General features: G+C 27.4%; 2 protein-coding genes across 2 annotated transcripts; one reads left to right on the top strand and one right to left on the bottom strand.

Annotated features, from left to right (window-relative positions):
• The first annotated feature begins 298 nt into the window (after positions 1-298).
• Positions 299-3,760, top strand: LOC105248532 (transcription initiation factor TFIID subunit 6). The gene is made up of 9 exons (XM_011253369.3): positions 299-402; positions 781-1,015; positions 1,186-1,504; positions 1,735-2,138; positions 2,218-2,421; positions 2,492-2,674; positions 2,852-3,068; positions 3,129-3,466; positions 3,553-3,760. The coding sequence occupies exons 2-9, from the start codon at positions 866-868 to the stop codon at positions 3,646-3,648; spliced, it is 1,911 nt and encodes a 636-aa protein (XP_011251671.1). The 5' UTR covers positions 299-402; positions 781-865; the 3' UTR covers positions 3,649-3,760.
• Positions 3,761-4,069: 309 nt separating this feature from the next.
• Positions 4,070-6,774, bottom strand: LOC105248531 (mitochondrial inner membrane protein OXA1L). Its single transcript, XM_011253367.3, has 8 exons — positions 6,583-6,774; positions 6,092-6,269; positions 5,659-5,838; positions 5,385-5,528; positions 5,172-5,257; positions 4,829-5,095; positions 4,484-4,646; positions 4,070-4,313 (listed from the first exon to the last, which is right to left on the bottom strand). Exons 1-8 carry the CDS (start codon positions 6,646-6,648, stop codon positions 4,156-4,158), a joined length of 1,242 nt encoding a protein of 413 aa, XP_011251669.1. The 5' UTR covers positions 6,649-6,774; the 3' UTR covers positions 4,070-4,155.
• Positions 6,775-19,741: the final 12,967 nt, after the last annotated feature.

Genomic DNA, 19,741 nt, shown 5'->3' with positions numbered 1-19,741 from the left:
GAGATACTTTCTGAATTAAGATAGGTTTCCACTTGGCTCTCCACGCTCATTTTCCATCACATAATTAAAAATAAAAAAAAAATAATTAAAAATAATTAAAAATAAAAAATAAAAATAACGTCGAGTGTCCGAAAACTACGTCAATGGAGTAGTATTCGACTGACCAATCAGAACAAAGGAACCTTGGCTACCTTTATCTTGATTGGTCTCCACTCAACGAGTGGATATACGCTCTATATATTACACAATCATAGGCGAAATTCTTTATTTAACGACCAACCGGCGTGCTCAACGTAGTAATACGTGGTATGCATCAGCGTGCGTGTCATAAATAAATGTAAAATGTAGTTTGATTTAATCTTATAATAATCTTGAAGCGCATCATTATGCCAGTGAAGCAAGGTAAACATAATACTGTCCTTATAATTTAATTCTCAAGAATTTCCTACTCTTGGTAGAGATGATGTAGAAATTGTATCCAAACATCTGTAAGGAATACAATTTTATATATTATATTATAATAAATATATTTGTATTTGTAAACATTTCATATTTTTCTAAAATACTATAGCAAAGTTGATATGTATTGTTTATAACATGTATTGTTTATAACATTCACTTTTATCAGATGTATAAAAATGAATGTCTTATTTATTCAAGCAAGTACTGAAAGGTATATTATTTATTACTGTTGTATTATTACTGTTGTATTAAGTTTCTTATTTTTAAGTATGATCACATTAGTATAACACATAGTAGCATTATTGCATTTGTTTATAGGAAGCTGTAAAAATAAGAAGCACTTCATTATAAAATAAAACTGTCGTATCGATATATGCTATGTGATACTTGAGAAAGTTTGAAAATGAATGAAAGTGAATCCATTTATGGGACAACTTTGTCTCAAGAATCTATCAAAGTAATAGCAGAAAGCATTGGTGTTGGAAATTTCCCAGATGAGGCCGCAAAGGATCTCGCAGAGGATGTTAGCTATAGACTCAAAGAAATAATTCAGGTTAATTGCATGTATTATATTCTGTATAATTTGAATGCCCTGCTAAAAAGACTTTAATTTCAAATTCATTAAAAATTATATTGTCAACATATTATCAATTTTTATTTTTTACAAATTTTATTTTATGTAATTAAATAAATAAAACTTGATAATTTATTGATTCTTTATAGGATGCTGCAAAATTTATGAGGCATGGAAAACGTCAACGAATGACTACGCATGATATAGATCATGCATTGAAAATTAAAAACATTGAGCCAACATATGGATTTTTTGCTAAAGATCACATACCATTCCGCTTTGCATCAGGCGGTGGTAGAGAACTACATTTTGTGGAAGAAAAGGAGATTGATCTTAATGAAATTGTGTCTATGGCTGGTGGGCAAACATGGCCCAAGCTTCCTTTGGAAATCACATTGCGAGCTCATTGGCTGTGTATTGATGGAGTACAACCTACCGTACCAGAAAATCCACCACCAGTATCAAAAGGTTTCATTTATTTGATTTTTCATCTAGAAAAAAGAATTCCTTTAGGATTATATAGATTGTATATATATATATATATATTTAAATTATAAAACTTATTCTAAAAAAAATTTCATTTTATAAAGGAAAGTTCAAAAAATATTAGTACAATTTGCAAAATACATTTGCAAAATATTTGTAAAATATTCCAAATTTTCAATTATATTATATTATGATGAAATAAATTTTAATAGATGTCCAGAAACTAGAGAGTGTCGATCCGACGACTAAATTATCCAGCAAGAATCAAAATATTGGTATTGGTAAACCGGGTGGCGGTGGCAAAAGTCAGAAGCTACGAAATGTGGAAACTATTCACGTGAAACAGCTTGCGACGCACGAGCTCAGTGTAGAGCAACAATTGTATTACAAAGAAATAACCGAAGCATGCGTCGGATCCGACGAAGGTCGCAGAGCGGAGGCTCTTCAATCGCTCTCAGCGGATCCTGGTCTGCACGAAATGCTAGCGCGTATGTGCACCTTCATCGCGGAAGGTGTACGGGTCAATGTCGTACAGAATCATCTCGCGTTACTTATCTACCTCATGCGAATGGTCAAGGCTCTACTCGATAATCCGAGTCTCTATCTAGAAAAATATGTAAAAGACTTAGCTATTTTTTAAAATTAATTTATTATTTCATTTTATCTATTGAAATAGTATGTATTATAATTTTTAGCTTCATGAATTGATACCATCAGTTGCAACTTGCATAGTTTCTCGACAATTATGCATGAGACCAGATGTAGACAATCATTGGGCATTACGAGACTTTGCTTCCAGACTAATGGCGCAGATATGTAAAAATTTTAACACCTCTACAAATAATGTACAAACTAGAGTTACTCGTATGTTTAGTCAAGCATTGGCGAAAAACAATCAGGTAACAATCATAAAGTTTGATATGAAAAAAAATTAATTTATATTATGAGACTAGAAAGAAATTTTTGTAGACACCATTAGCGTCTCTTTATGGAGCAATTGAAGGACTCTGTGAACTAGGTCCAGAAGTGATTAAAGCTTTGGTTATTCCCAAAATTAAATCTATCTCTGACCGTATTGAATCATGCATTGAAGGTCAAGGATTATCCAATGTGGATAAAAATGGAGCTGGGCACATCAAAACTTTGCTTGTGGTAAAACTGATTTCAATAATATTCGTTTTTTTCTTTTTCTTTTTTTTCTGAAAATGTATAGAATATATTAAGATTTAATATTATATAATCACTTATTAATGAAAAAGAATTGTAGAGCGAAAATATACATCGACATATGTACATTAAATATCAGTATAGCTAAAAAAATTTTTTTAGAAATCGGTTGCTCCAGTTTTGAAAACAATACGGTCACCACCTGATTACGTGGATGATTACAAACAGGACTATGGATACATAGGTCCTGCACTATGTGCTGCAGTTGCAAAAGCTCGCACGCAACCTGTTGCTTTAGCAACTACAACTACAACTACAGCACTTACAACGAATCAACAACAAGGTTCTAATTGTACAGGAAAAACACTTGTGCAAACAGGTGAGCAAATTGTCATCGATAGCAGTAGTATGTATATTATAAATAATAATTATGTTGTAGTGACTAGTTCGAGTCCTGGACAGCAAACTGGCCGCACAATTATGCTTGGTACAAGCAGGAATGCTAGCGGAACTTCTGCAACTGGTGGACAAAAATTTGTCATCCTGCAATCGCGCTCACAAACACCTACTGCTTCCAATATAAATACCAGTGCGATTCAACAGCAACAATCGCAGACACAGCAGCAGCAGCAACAACCACAACAACCACCACCTCAGCAAGTTAAACTGGCACAGACTAATGTCAGTCAACAAAAAGCACATGTACCAAGTTCCACTACAAAATTAGTTGTAGTGTGCATGTCTGCCAGTAGTCATACTAATACATCGGTGACGCAAGTATGATCTATTTATCCATCAATATTATATATAAATTTCGGTCTCAAAATGTATTATAAATATTCTAAAAATTTTTACATTTTTAGCAAGCAAATCTTACGGCGAAGACGCAAAATGTCTTTGTAACACAACAAAATGTCGAAGGGTCACTCAGTCCAGAAGAAGAACACTCGTTTCAATAAAAAAAAAATATATATATATATATATACATAGGTATATGTAAGATTGACAAGCATATATATACATATATGTATATATATGAAAATAGAACTTCCATAAAAATCCTTCCTTATATAGTTAATACATTCTTTAAATGAGAACAAATAGTTTTTAAAGAAAAAATAAATTTTTATGTAAATTAAGAAAAAGTTTTTTATGAGTTTTCTATTTTTTTAAGTCTAACAAAATAATGCTTTGTATTTTTGATTTAAGATAGGTCGACAGCAATTTTTTTTGTTTGTATTCTATATTATTTTTATAATTATATAATATATATATATTATATAATACATACAAGGATACTTTTTAGCATTCAATGAAATGTTATAAATTTGATATATTCTAACAATTAAAATATTAAAAATAGTGTTTCTACATTAAATATGATTTTCTTTGATACAGATACAACTATCAATTGATTTATTATATTGGATATTGTGTAATGAAATACATATGAATTACAATTATAATTATCTACTTTTCGTGAGAACAGTTGACTGTTTTTTTTGTTTTGTTGGATCATATTTAAATGTCTTAACTAAAGGACCTTTACCTGCGGCATTAAATTGTACTGTATCTGCTCTTTCTCTATCAGCTAATTGCTTAGATATCTTCATGTTCGTCCAGGCTAAAATGAGCATAAAATTAGCAATTATCGCATAAATTTTTGTTGAAGAGGAATATATATATATATTTATCTTGTATTATTTGTAATTATTTGCATATGTACTCGTGAATATTGATTATTCTTAATTTACTAGTATTATTTCACTGTGTAACATAATACACTGTACTCACCTTCTTGAAATTCTTTAGTGAAATTCTTCTTTTTACCATCAGCTGCTGATTTATGTTTTATCCGGGTAGGCATATCGAGAGTTTTTCTTACGTATGGAACTTTTAGGATACCAGTTTGCACCAAAGAAACAAAGTTTGTTGATACCCAATATGTTAAGATAGCCTGCAATTAATATGAAGAGATACACTTAAAAAATGATTTAAAAACATTTATAAGAAAATATGTATATATATTAACACATAAAAGCGATATATATATATAAATATTTAGTGATGCATAAGTGCTCTTCGATTAATGATTCATAAAGATATATCACAATATAACATTAATATTATTATACTTACACCAGGGAAATGTATCATGAATGGCAATATTATGAAAGGCACTGCTCGCAAAACGTATCGAAACATGCCCATACTCTTGAGGTTAGTGCCATCTGCACCTAACTCGATTGTGATATACATAGTTACAGAAGTAACAATCGGCATTATGTAATAAGGATCATGTACAGTGAGATCATGTAACCACCAAAAACCGCCGTATTTCAAGCTCTCCACAGGCGTATTCGCCATTCCCCTCAAGGCTAAAAAGAAGGAAAGAAATACTGGTGCCTGAAAAATTTACATCAATCAGCAAATTATTTTCTATCTTATCTTTTTTTGTGTACATTCATTATATTATACGCACCTGGATTAATGGTACTATGAAATTCTTAACGGGACTGACGTCATTTTTTTTCATATACTGCATCATCTCGTTCGCAATTCGTGCACCTATTAATTTACAAAAAAAAAGAAAAAGAAAGAAAAATGTTTTTATTCTTAGTTATTGTAAGTTTGTAACCATAGTTTTTGGTAACAAAATTATGAAAATTTTTTACAAAATTTTTTTCCAACATACTTTCAAAATGGTCACCATTCTGTCTGGCCTCTGTCATTTTCATTTGTAGTTCTGTTATTACTGGCATGCAATTGCTGAAGTTGATCATATTTTTCTGTGCCTTTATCACTATGGGAAATATAAGAACTCTTACACAAATAGTACCTGAAAGCAATTAAAGCTGTATTAATAATGTAATTTTTATTACATACATAATTATATGTATTAATTATATAATTATATAATTAAATAATTATCTAGATTCTCTTCTTATGATAAAAGTAAAAAAATATACCTATGACAATTGTTGTCCACCATGGGATATCACAACTTATGTGCATAAATTCCAAGAATTTTTGTATAAGTCCCACTGGAGTATAACTACTAGCCAATCCTATGCTTTCCAAAGTTGCTTCTCCATTTGGATGCACTTTCACAATATTTTCTATTATTTCCTCTACTGGTGTTGGTGGATCTATATATAAATTTTATAATAAATCAAATGGCTTTTATAATTCTTAAATTTTCTTTCCTTTCTGATATATAATTACATAAAGTTTTATTAAGAATAAAAGAAAGTCTCTTGTCTTCTTTGTCATAGAATAAGTTTAATTATTAACATATAGTTGCTAATATTAAAATATGATTAAACATTTTTAATACTTGTTATAACAAATCATCAAAAAAATCAAAAGAATATTAACAATATACAATTTTTCTATAAGTACCTGGTATTTCATCATATGGACTCTTCTGTGGTGTTTCATTGGTACTAGCATAACGAACCAAAGGGATTCCTGTAATTCTGCAGTTTTTGCAGTTTTTGTATAGATTAAGTACAGAGTTGGTTCTGGAAGTTCCTTTTATTTGATTGATTAGATGAATATGTCTACACGTAATCACTTCCTAAATGAGGGAAACACTTTCTCAGGAACAATATTACTTTGTAAAACTATTATTACAGAAAATTAGAATGCATTTTTCTGAATATATTAATAAATCAAATATGTGTTTGACATGTAACATTTCAAGATTAATATATTCTTTTCCAAATTTATACAAAAATGAATATAAATGTAATTAATTATAAATTAATACTGTATTATTATTAATAATTATTACATCGTATTCTCTTAAATATCAACTAATGATTTATGTTGCAAAATTCTAAGTAATAATTTCTAACCTAATCGTTAAGAAAAGCCGCAAAATATTTTACCTGTGATATCACGTGTGTTTTTAATAGCGCTTGTCGACAAGCGATCGCGGATACTCGTACCAACATTTTTATGATTTTCGATTAAAGTGTCAACCTTAATTAATTTGCAAAATTTGTACTTTTTTCATCGAAAATCTGCTCTCTTATTAATAACTATATTCCTGTGGCCTCCATTAGGTAGGACTCGAAGCGCCTCTATATCCGTAGAACATAGATATTGAACTACATAGCCAAAACCATGAAACATCACAATGGGTAACACGCAAATTGTGGTTCTGTTCCATGATATGCAAAACTGTCGGTAATACCTTTCTCATTCATACAGAGAGAAGCCAATTAATATATAAATATTTAACGAATTAATCGAACGAATGCATTCCGATTCATCTTTTTGTTTGGTATATATAAACATTTAATTCACTATTCAACTGATTGCGTTCCGACTCGCTTTTTTATTCGATATATATAAATATTACACTTAAGTGTGAATCCAAGATGCAGATTTCGGATATTCACTGTAAGTCGGCCGCTCCTCGGGCGATCGGGACGAGATTTAAACGATAGTGCCGCGAAATGGTGTAGAATTTTATGCAAAAAGAACGAAATCGCTATCGCGTCCGGAAGTCGAGATATAAATTGGCCGTTTTTCGTCTGCGGACGGTCGAAATCGTGCACGACGCCGCGCATGTTGCCTGCCTCTCTCGCATGATATTCACTGTAACGCGGCGAATAAAATGGCAAGCCGAATGCAATCGTTCGATTAATTCGTTAAATACTTATATATACCGAACGAAAAAGCGAACCAGAATGTAATCATTCGATTAATTGATTAAATACTTATATATATCGAACGAAAAGATGAATCAGAATGCAATCGTTCGATTAATTAATTAAATATTTATATATATCGAATAAAAAAGCCTTTAATCAACGATTTAATTAATCGGAGTTTAGTCGAAGCGACCCTTAGTCTGACTCTTTCCCTTCGACCTGTCTGGCATGGCTGACCCTACCGGTTACTACAACCGGTATTCATAATTTACTTTTATATTTAAGATCATCTTAAATAAGTTGGAAAATGTTATATAACTATTTATGTTATATAACTATTTATTATATAACTTGTTTTACTAACTAAACGGAATCTTAAGAAACAATCTAAGATCATACTTAAGATTATCACAAATATAAAAATAGTCTATATGAATGTTCAATGACGCGAAAAAATAAGTAAAATTTCGATTACCCAACAATTAAATCAGAGAAAAAATCACGGTTTAAATTTTGTGAATATATGTAATAAATAAATAAATTAATAATAATAATAATATTTAATCACAATATACATAATTTTTTAAATAATTGGAATAGAACGTACGCACACGCAATATAATTATTATCATTTTGTGTGACAATAAAAATATTGCAACATTAGAGGCGCATTTCATATAATTTGCATAATATTATGATACGTAAGGAATCAAACGCGGATGCAGAATCTAATAGTCGATTTCTTTTCAAATATACAATTTTATGTAAATTTCGCGATCAAAAGTAAAATATATATCTTGTTCCGCGAACAATTGTAAACAGGCTAAACATTAATATCCTTATTCCTTAAAATAACGGCGTTATCGCCACGATAATGAAAGATAACTGGCCCAACGACCAGACCAGATCAAAATCCCTCTGCCGAGTGACACACTGGTTAATATCTGACAGAGAGAAAAACAATCCTAAAAGTGGAAAGCGACTTCAATTTGTTTTATTTCTTCTATTTCAGATCTCGCGAAATCGATCCACAACGAATCGAACATGTAGATTTAAGTAGAAAAAATTAAGATTACGAAAATTTATAGTAAATTATGTTTCCATACTAATTGTAATCATGTTTAGTAAAAAAATTACAATATACAAAGCGTTTCTTACCACTACTTTATTACTCGAGAGTCACAGTACGAATGATGACAAAGCGGCACCGTATAGAGCGCTACTGTTTATATTTTATATTGCCAAAATCGTACATCGTGTTATCGATAATTCATTACCGAAATATTTTATATATTATAAAATATACATTAACGTAAAATATTAAATTATGAAAGTATTTAATTTATTGATTAAAATTAATTATTTTTCATACAATTCACGCAGTCTTTTGTTATGCTAATTATTTGCATCTATAATTCGATTGTTTTACTTTGCGTTTTCTCACATCCCAAATTATATTTAAATTATCAAGTAAAACGATAAAGTAACACGTATGAAATATATATATTTGTGATTCTAAATATTAAAATAATAATTATTGTCCGTAGAAATCGCAATTATCAAAGTGATTATTTAATATTTTAAATCCCTATAATTTAATCTATTTTCGGTTAAATTGTGTATTTTAATTAACAAAGATTGAGAAAATTTAAAGCATTAGTCAAAATATATTTAATTCTAATATTATATTCTAATATTATAAAGAAATATTATAATAAGGATCGATGATAGAAATATTACAACAAAATCTCCTTTTTTATGCATAACACGTTTTAATTTTTAACTGTTAAAGAAATATTATAATAAGCATCGATGATCGGAAAATTATATTTAATTCTCTTATCCCCTTTTGTATATCCTCTGTTTCAATTTTTAATCGCGGTAGTGAATGATTATGATTCGATAAATATTTATCGTTGTGATACATTTTCATGTCGTTAATTAATTTTTAAATAATTAATTTTTGTTAATATTTATAGCAAATTATATTTCGATACTAATCGTAATCGTGTTTAATAAAAAAATTAATGTATACGAAGCGTTTCTTACCATTACTTTATTACTCGAGAGCCACCGTGCAAATGATGACAAATCGGTAACGTATAGCGCGTTACTGTTTATATTTTATATTGCCAAAGTCGAACGCCGCGTTATCGATAATTTGTTGCTGAAATATTTTTATATTTTATATGTTATAATATATACATTAACGCGGAATATTAAATTATGGAAGTATTTTAATTTATTAATTAAAATTCATTATTTATTAAACAATTTATCACGGATCTTTTCGTTATGTTAATTATTTGTATCTATAATTCGATTGTTTTACTTCGTGTTCTTTCACAATCCAAATTATATTCAGATTGTCAAGAACGATAAAGTGACACGGATGAAATATATTTGTGACTCAAAGTATTAAAATAATTATTATATCGTAAGCCTATAATCCTATAATTTAATCGAGAATCGATTAAATGGTAGGATTCTAAGATATTAAATAATCACTTTGATGATTGCGATCTTCACGGACAATAATTATTATTTTAATACTTAGAGTCACAAATTATATTTTTTACTTTAGAAATTTCTATGAGATTTATTCAAGCTTATGTTTTTTGAATTTTATCAACTTTATATAATATGGAAATTTAAAAGATTGGAACATATTCCAATTATTAGTCTAACATTTAAATTTAATGATCTAATTTATTTAATTAATTTATATTGATTTACATTTGAAAATTTAGGCTTTTAGCTGAACAATATATTAATAAAATTGGCAGCGCCAAGTTTTTTTAATTAAAATTTTTTTTACTTTCTTGTTTTATATTAATTTTCAGTTTCCAATTTTTAAATAAATTTTTAATTTTTTATATTATTATTTTTGAAAATTAAAGCAACTATTTTGTATAACAATGTTTTCAATTAAAATATTTCTCTTTAATTTGTACAAGTTTTCTTCCTTCTGTTTCTTGTACCTCTGTTTCTTGTACAAATTTTTATTCTTAGTTGGCACAATTTTTTTATATCATAAAGTATACGCGCCCATTTGAAATTGTATGTACGTAGATCTTTCTCAAATTTCTTACATATTTCCGTGTATCCGCGTTTAAAATCTTTGTAAAAAATGCCGAAAATAAAACGTCATTAATTACATCGTAACAGTTAACGTAGAAGGTACGTTTCATCACGATTCCTCGCTCGATTTTTTGTCGCCAAGTTTTTTAACGCAACGAAATTTTCAATCGCGCGTCGTGCGCATGTCCGCTCGGCCGCCACGTAGTTACAAAAAATATATTTTTTTATGAAAAATAATTAATTATTAATCACACACACATTGAAAACGTGATGATATACTTTCAACTAGGCAACCATAAAAATAATGAAAAAATTATTTAACGTTGTTAATAATTAAAATCCTTTATAATATGAAAGAATACAGTTACATATTTGCATGTTTTATATATTAGATAACATGCAATTTTAATAAACATATTAATTATATATACTCTTGATAATAAAATAAATAGTAAAGACATATATCTGCAAAACATTTTTAAATAAAAATGTAGAAGAAATTCTACGCAAAAAAGAAGAGAATTTTTTCATACACAACAAAGAATTTACATGATAAAAAAATTAAGTAATATATATTTATTAATTATTTTGTTAATTTTTTCATATAATTCTTTTATATATACATATATCGTATGAAAATTTTGTTGTGTCTGTAAAAAGATGTTTCAATTCTTAAGCACGGATTTTACTTTTCATCATTAATATATATATAGCTTTTATTAAAAATATTACTATATAACTACAGTATAAATAATTACAGTATCTCTCTTAGTCTCACTCTTCCCCTTTGACCTGTCCGGCATAGGTGACCTTACCGGTAACTATTTAGATCGCAAAAATAATCATTTTGATCTCATTTTGAAGCGATTTGATTAGCAAAATGACATAAAAATGATTATTTTTACTATCTAAATACATTACCGCCGACATAGCTCTCCGGATCATTAGAGTACTCAAACCTCTTCACCCGGCAAATGCCTTCGTTAAGGTGGAGATACCATCGAAGAGGTAAAATTTTTATTATAATTATTTCATTTAAATATAATAAATATAATATAATTTCATAAAATGAAGGGAAGTATACAATATATAATATACAATAATAATATTGAAGTGTGGAAAGTAACATACATATTTTATAAAATATAATATACTTATAAAATATAATAATAATATATTAATTATAATATTTATAAATTAATACAAAATATCTTATTTTATAAAATTATTTTATAAAATTATTATACAAATTATTACATATTATTTTATAAAATTAATACATTACAAAATTATTTTACTTATAAAATATTGAAAATATATACAATATACACTATTGTGTGTATTTAATACAATTGATATAATTCATATTGAATATAAAATATACAATAATTGAACTATAAAGTATAACATAAATAGTTTTATAAATAGTTTTATAAAATATTATTACAATATAATAATATTTACAACATATACAATATATTTATGATAAGAATTTATAATATTTATATAATATAATTACAATATATAATTTATAAATTTAATTATAATATTTATAAATTAGTACAAAATATCTTATGATACAAAATTACACGAAAATGTCTGAAATGCACATAACATTCATTTAAAATTAAATCAAATGATTTTCAAACAGACGATTTAAATTATTCGTGATATTTATTAATTATCGACTTTTCATTACAAAACTTATTAAGAATTGCGTAATATGAATAAGTTGCAATGAAAAAATCGCAAATACATTTACATTATCTATTATATTTCTTCATTAATTATTATATCTTATCATCAATTGTATTATCAATCTTTTTATTACAAAAAGAAAAGTATTTATATTGATACATTTTAATTTTTTAAGAAAGTTTGACACGTGAAAAAATAAGCGAAATTTTGTATAAGCCAACGATCAAGTAAAAAAATAATAATTGCACTTAAATATAAGACGAAAATATCTCGCGGATAATCTGATGATAACAATTCGAAAGATTAAAATAATTTTGCCCGATCGTCAATTAATATCCGACAGGAAAAAGAAGAACAATATTAACGACTTTTACTAGCGACTTTTTTTTAACGTATGTTTTACGTAGAATTCTATCGAGATTGATTCGCGAAGGAAAATTAAACGACTCGTTAAATGTCAAGAGTTCCGCTGCAAAATGGAACGAATCATCTCAGATCTTCCAGAGTCACTCCCAATAGCAATGATTTTAACATTTCAATGAATCAATGACAATTATGATCACCATCTTTCATTCACAAAATCGAAATTTACACGAAAAAATGTTCTTCCATTATTTAGAAATGTCTTTTTATTAATAAATAATAAAACTATTATAATATAACCATTTTTATAGAACTGTGCATGGTTACAAACGAGTATGTTTAAGAATCATGAAACATATGCGCATTTATCGCTTGTTAAATGTACGAGTACAATAATTTTCGGGTACCAACTGTTGTCGAGACGAGTCGAACCCAATAACAGCAAGATTTTGAAAAATTTCGTATTTAAATATTTCGCGACGTAAAATAAAAAATTATTAATTCTTCTATAATATATTTAATAATATTTTAATATATCGATATCTTACTGATATCAGGGTACCCATTCGACTTGCCTCGAATTTTTTAGTACTTGTACATTTCATGTATATTTGTGTGTATTAGTATAATATTATTGATATTATTGATTAACATAAGAAAAGTTTTATCAAATGTGTCATATTTTGCGCATATATTTCCTGCATGTAAAATATCTAACAAATTTTCTATATAAAATATCAAGCAAATTATACTTAAAAATTAATATTAATGGCTTAAAATGGCAGGATGTCCAACACCTAGAAATAATCTCTCAAAAGAGATCAAAAGTAAAGTTAATTAAAAATCAGTTAATAAAACATATTCGTTCGTAACCATATATTTTGTTAAAAAAAGTTCAGAGATGAACAAATAAATTACAATTTAAATTTACCTATTTGGTAAATTAATATTTATTTCTATATAATAGCTATATCTATGCTCAATGCTTCACTACTAACAATAAGTCTTTTCCAAAGCGATAAAAAATTTTTAAACCGATATTAATATTAAGAATAATAATAACAGAAGAAGATTTAATAAAAGAAGAAAAAATTCTTTATTCAAAGTATATTATTTAATTATAATTTCATAATTCGACTTTAAAAAAATCTGTTGTTAACTCATTGTTAAAACCATTGCTTTCAGGAACTGTCGAAAAAACCTGGGTTTAATTCCAGCTCTGCAACGAAAACCCCTTTTCAACGAGGCATTGAATTCGTTGTAGATTAATTGTTCAAGAACCGACGAGAAATTATATTTCAATAAAGACCATTTCTTCGATAATACGAACCGCATTAGTATTTACACGAAAAACAATAAGATAGCAATCGCGCCTCAAACCAAAAAGACGAAAAAAAACGCGATGTTTGTAATATTAATTATACATTTATTTAATAAATATTATTCATTTATTTAACAAATATTTAATTTCAATTCGCAAATTCACGAATATATTTAATTGACAAAATCCCGAACTTCTAAATAATTTTGACAAATTGCGATTTTACATTATCGAAAGAGCAAGTATTAAATTTCGCGAGTGAGAAATTAATATTGCATCGTTGGCTTAATATCAAATCACATTCATTATTTAATCATTTTTATGTTACGCATTATAATAATTAAAAAGATAATTGAAACTACGAAATTTAGAAATCAAAATTTTCCGTATTTATTAACTTCCGTATCAAAAACAGACTATTAAATTCTAGAATAATTTTAAAATAAAATGTCTAACAGACAACAGAGTATTTATTGGATATATATTAATTTTGTAAACTTTGCGTTATGTATTATGTGCATTTTTTCAATTTCGTGCAATTAATATAATTTACAATATGTAATTATATATATACAATATATATAAATTATTACAATATATAAATTACAATATATTGATTATATACATAGTATAGATGTAGAATATAGATTACAATGATGCTATCTCTAATAAGTCGATATCAGTTGCAAATTTGCACAAAAATGTTCCAAAATAAGTAAGTCTTTTATTGCTTAAATTGATAAATGACAATATTTTATCAAATCTAATATATATATATATATATATATATATATATATATATATATATAAACTGTAAATTTAAAAAAAAAAAAGAAATTATTTATGTTTTAATATATAATTTAGCTTTATTTAATATCTTAATTATCAGCATTATTAGATAATGATAGCATTTACATTTGAATTTAACATTATATAAAATGTTTATAATGGCATACAATATTTACTATATTATATTTATTTTTATATATACGAATTATATTATTAATATAATTAATAATATAATTCGTATATATAAAAACCCGTATATATAAAATTATATCGTATATATAAAATAATAATATCGTATATATAAAATTATTAATATAATTAATAATATAATTCGTATATATAAAAACGTAATTTACAACACAATCAAATTATTAAACATCCACATTACATGTAATTCACATTATATGCAATGTGAATATTTATTAAAAAATCAAGAATAATGTCAACATTATACATCAATCTTGATTGTACAGCTTTTTCAGAGTACAATTAATATACAATTTTACATAATATAATATACAATTTTGCGCTCTTAAATTATTTCTTATGTTTTAATAAGGAAAAACTTTATAGTATATTATATAGTAATTATCTTACTATATAAAATACTATAGTTTAACAGTTCATAGCCTAATAATCCTAACAATACTAACAATCCTTATCGATCTTAATAGCCCTATCAATCCTGACAGCCCTATAGGTCCTAACAATCCTACAAATCCTAACAACCCTACCGATCTTAACAGTTTTACCGATCCTAACCATAGCCCTATCCATCCTAACAGCCCTACCGATCCTAAAAACTGTAGCAGTTTTATTTGCTGATTAGGCCAGCAAGAATCCGTGATTACTTAAATCCGCGATTTAGGAAATATGCCCTAAACACGATTCGCGAACCTATTTCCTTTTTGTCACCATTTATTTTACGCGTCTTGATTTATTTTTTAAATATTAACGTGTATTTTATATCGGACCCGTTTATTTTACGCGTTTATTTTATTGCGTGCTATTGCACGTAGAAATACATATGTATATTTCGTTTTTTTACTTCTGACCAATATTTTGGTCATCCTCTTCATCTTATTTAAAATAATTTGTCGGATCAGTTAAACCTACCTTTCACTGATCACGACCATATTTAATTTGGCTACTTTTAGTAAAAAGTTCAGAGACCTCTCTAAGGTCAATAAAGAAGAATAACTCCTTTCGTTGCAAGTTATTTTCGCATGAGCATAATTTTACGCTCATTTATAGTCGTAATATGTAACGACCATTGTCATTTTAATATAACTTTGCTTTAACTAATATAATACTAAGTCATCCATCAAAATTAATTGATTGAAATTTTTATGTTATACGTATATATATAAAATATTTGTAACAAATTTATAATAAACTTATAATAAAATAAAATTAATTGAACATACATTTTTATATTTTTCATTGTATTTTTTCTTTATATTTACTTACTTATTCATTAATTTTTTTAAATATTATATATGATTTACTTAATTAATAACTTAGATTTATAATAGTCAAAGCAAAGTTTCTGATATGCTACACTACATAAATAGATGGACTACGAAAAATTAAAACAAAATCAGCATGTTATAAAGAAACAAATTATTATATAAAATATTAATAAAGTTAATAGCATGTTCTTTATTAAACAAAATAAATAATTGACTGTAATAAAGAATTGATAAAAAATAAAGATTTTTTTTCTATATTTATTTAATTTTAAATTTACATTCTTAAAATGCTGTATTACTATATATTGAAAAGAACTATTCAAGTTAATATACGTATTAAGTTAATATAAATATATATATATATTAAATGTAAATTGTTTAATTTGTTGTAGCCCATTTATTTTAAGGTAACGAACCTATAATCTACAATCTATATCTACAATCTACATCTACAAACTCCACAAATTCGTTACCTTAAAAGTAAATAAAAGTTTTTGACTCACCGACACTGATGCGCAACAGCGGAGTCGATTTCGAAGCTACGTTGTCTATAACATACAAACATAAAATTCAAATTAGCATTGTTTAAAATGATTAATATTTTATTATATATATATATATATATATATATATATATATATATATTTATTATTATATTCAATTATTATTGTACGCAACGAATTTTATATTCGATACGAGCAATAATAAACAAGTATATAAATATGGAATAATTTTATAAATTGTAAAAAAACTATTTTTTAAATAGAAACTTTTTTATAGGATTTATATAAAATCTTTTTCTTTCAATCTCTCTTGTTTAAATCATTTGAATAAGTGAAGCAAACTAATGCAATTTATAATAAGTAATATACAATAATAATACCATCAGGTTGTTCCGCTGGTGCAGGATGCCTCTCCTAGGCCTGCTCCTCCTCTCAGATCGTCAAGTTTGCTTCGTCGATCTATAACATATAAAGAGAAAATTCAAATTGTAGCGGAGTTTAAAATAATTAATATTTCAAAAAATTATTATTGTATGCATTGAATTATATTCGATATAATATATATAATATATATATATATATATATATATATATATATGATATGTATAATAATAATCAAATTAATAAAATAATTCTATAAAATAAAAAAAAAACAGAACATTTATTAATAATTCTCTATCTTCACTAATTTTATAAAAGCTTATATTTTTACAAGATTATAGCTTTTATTTAAAAATCTTTATCTTTAATTCTCTCTTATTTAAATCATATAAATAAAAAATCAAATTACACGATTAATTGTTTAATTGAAATTATAATAAATATATTTAATATTTAATATACAATTACAAATAAAGAAATTATTTACCAGAAGGTTGCTCTGCCAGAGCCCGATGCCTCTCCTAGGCCTCCTCCTCCTCTCAGTTTTAAACGCGCGATACTTTTCGGCGCTCCCGCACTCACGAGCGATATTTTTATATCGCTATTTCGTTATTTTACGCGCGATACTGCACGGCACTCCCGCACTATTTCGATGCGATTAAAAATTTTATATTTGATCGCGCGATGTATATACTTAATATGTATATACCTTTAACAGCACTCCCGGTTTCGGTACGAACGAAAATCCCATTTCACTTACGAGAATTCGCTTCAGGTCAATAGGTCGGGAATGCAACGATACAACGAGCAAGAATTAAGCCCAAACCGGAAAGAAGACGAAACGATTGACGGAAATAGAGGAAAATGAAGTTCACCAACTCTTTTTCGCGCATAATTATCCTATCTCGTATCGAACCTGGACCCGCTAAGCATGATTTCAGGTGCTTCGCCCGGAACACGAAGTTTCCCGCAATGCAGGATATGGCTACACCAGGCTGGTAGACGGCAAAAGAAGAGGATACCCACATTTTTTAAATGCTTACAACTAGCAATTTAGAAAATGGGGAGGCAACCCCTTTTATCGAGCGAAAATCATGCCTAGGGGAATCCACTCGACTCCTCGACAGGGTTAACACACGCAGTGCGTGTGGCTGTAGACGAGCAAAGAGAAGGGACCCATTGAAGACCATTCCGAGCAATCGATCGAGTTCTAACTAATTCGGGCCGAATTATTTGACGAAGCACGAAGCAAGAGTGTACGTCGCAGAGCAAACTCGTACATCCCAGTTAATTGGCATCGGAAGTGGAGACTCGTGACAATAAATGAAATTGGGATTTTATATGAAAAAGTCCAAAAGTTCCGCGAAAACGCGAAAACGCGAGAATATTACAACGCGAAAACGCGACGCGTTGACGAAGCGCTTGCCGTCCGCGACACGTTGACGGCACCGACGATGCGAAAGGGTACTTAGCTTCCCATTCAGGCATCTTGAGATTTATCCCAAATAAAAAAATTTAAAATAAACCTCAAGGCACTATCCAAGTACTGAGCCACCCCACCACGTCAAGGTGTACCCATGGGGGGGTTGTATTATATAAATTTATGACATAATATAATTTGTGAAAGAGAGAGAAAATTATATTATATATAATTTTATATAATTTATGTGTGGAATTCATTATATATCATTCAATGATGTAATCTGATTCATTATAGCGCTTCTGATTTTTACGTCATGTAACGAAATAAGTATGTAAGCATTTAGTTAAAATAAATTTTTTTTTCTCATTGTAATGTCTACTTATATGAATATTATTGAATAAAAGATTAGGTACATGACGATCATTTTCTTTAATAAAGAAAAATTGGAATCTAATTCACAGAGATGTTAGAATAATAAATAACAATGAGAAATTATATAATAATTATATTATATATAATATTATATTGTATATATTATATATAATAATTATTATCACAATTGCTGCTCCTTAGATTTGCAACAGCGCAATTCATATTAATATATAACTGCTTAATTCTTTTTTTATTATTTATTTCCATTCTTATATGCGAAATGTCGACCGAAAGATAAAAGCAATCTGGATAGCTGTCTAATTGTATATATAAAACATACTATCTTAAACTGAATCAATGAAAATTTTTATATTGATTAAAATGTAATACAACGTATTTCCTTTATATAAGCATTGTCTTTTTATAACATTTTTGCGAATTATTTATATAAAATAAATGTGTTTTTAAAACTGCAAATAATTTTTAAGAAGATATAGTTAAATGTTTTAAATATATTTTTCTAAATGCAAATCGAATTATCAATAAATTAATGTACGTTATTACAACATATTTTATAGCTGAAAAACAAAAGAATATATGTATATCTAACATTTATACAGATGACATTGATTGCTAATTGTAATATATGAATATATACTAAAGTCAACCTTTAATAAATCGAATTTAAAAAGAAAATGCTCCAAACTACACCGTACAAACGAGTGTGTAAGTAACTGAATATATGAAATACATTTGTGCGCGGTACATTTGTTTGTAACTAATTGAGACATAAATTCTTGTACGCGATAAGAAAAGTGATGAACGGCGGACATGAAAAATCGTATTATTTTGGCTTTAGTTTTTTATCTTCATATCGAGTTTTTATGTTCATATCGAGTTACAATAGATAAGGCCGAGTCGAGGTCGCCGAGCTTGCCCTTTAAAAGCAATGAGAAAAGGATGCAACGAGGAGTGCGCACAAAGA

This window comes from Camponotus floridanus, unplaced genomic scaffold (assembly GCF_003227725.1).
Source record: "Camponotus floridanus strain SB8 unplaced genomic scaffold, Cflo_v7.5 scaffold35, whole genome shotgun sequence".
Lineage (NCBI taxonomy): Eukaryota > Metazoa > Arthropoda > Insecta > Hymenoptera > Formicidae > Camponotus > Camponotus floridanus.
This window is presented reverse-complemented; position numbering and strand designations above follow the sequence as displayed.

Excerpts from the sequence above, each read along its gene's own strand:
- LOC105248532 (XM_011253369.3), top strand. The coding sequence starts at position 866 with ATGAATGAAAGTGAATCCATTTATGGGACAACTTTGTCTCAAGAATCT. Across the intron at positions 1,016-1,185 it reads GACTCAAAGAAATAATTCAG|GATGCTGCAAAATTTATGAG; the intron begins GTTAATTGCATG and ends GATTCTTTATAG. Across the intron at positions 3,467-3,552 it reads CTAATACATCGGTGACGCAA|CAAGCAAATCTTACGGCGAA; the intron begins GTATGATCTATT and ends TTACATTTTTAG.
- LOC105248531 (XM_011253367.3), bottom strand. The coding sequence starts at position 6,648 with ATGTTGGTACGAGTATCCGCGATCGCTTGTCGACAAGCGCTATTAAAA. Across the intron at positions 4,647-4,828 it reads TCATGATACATTTCCCTGGT|GCTATCTTAACATATTGGGT; the intron begins GTAAGTATAATA and ends TATTAATTGCAG. Across the intron at positions 4,314-4,483 it reads CACTAAAGAATTTCAAGAAG|CCTGGACGAACATGAAGATA; the intron begins GTGAGTACAGTG and ends TGCTCATTTTAG.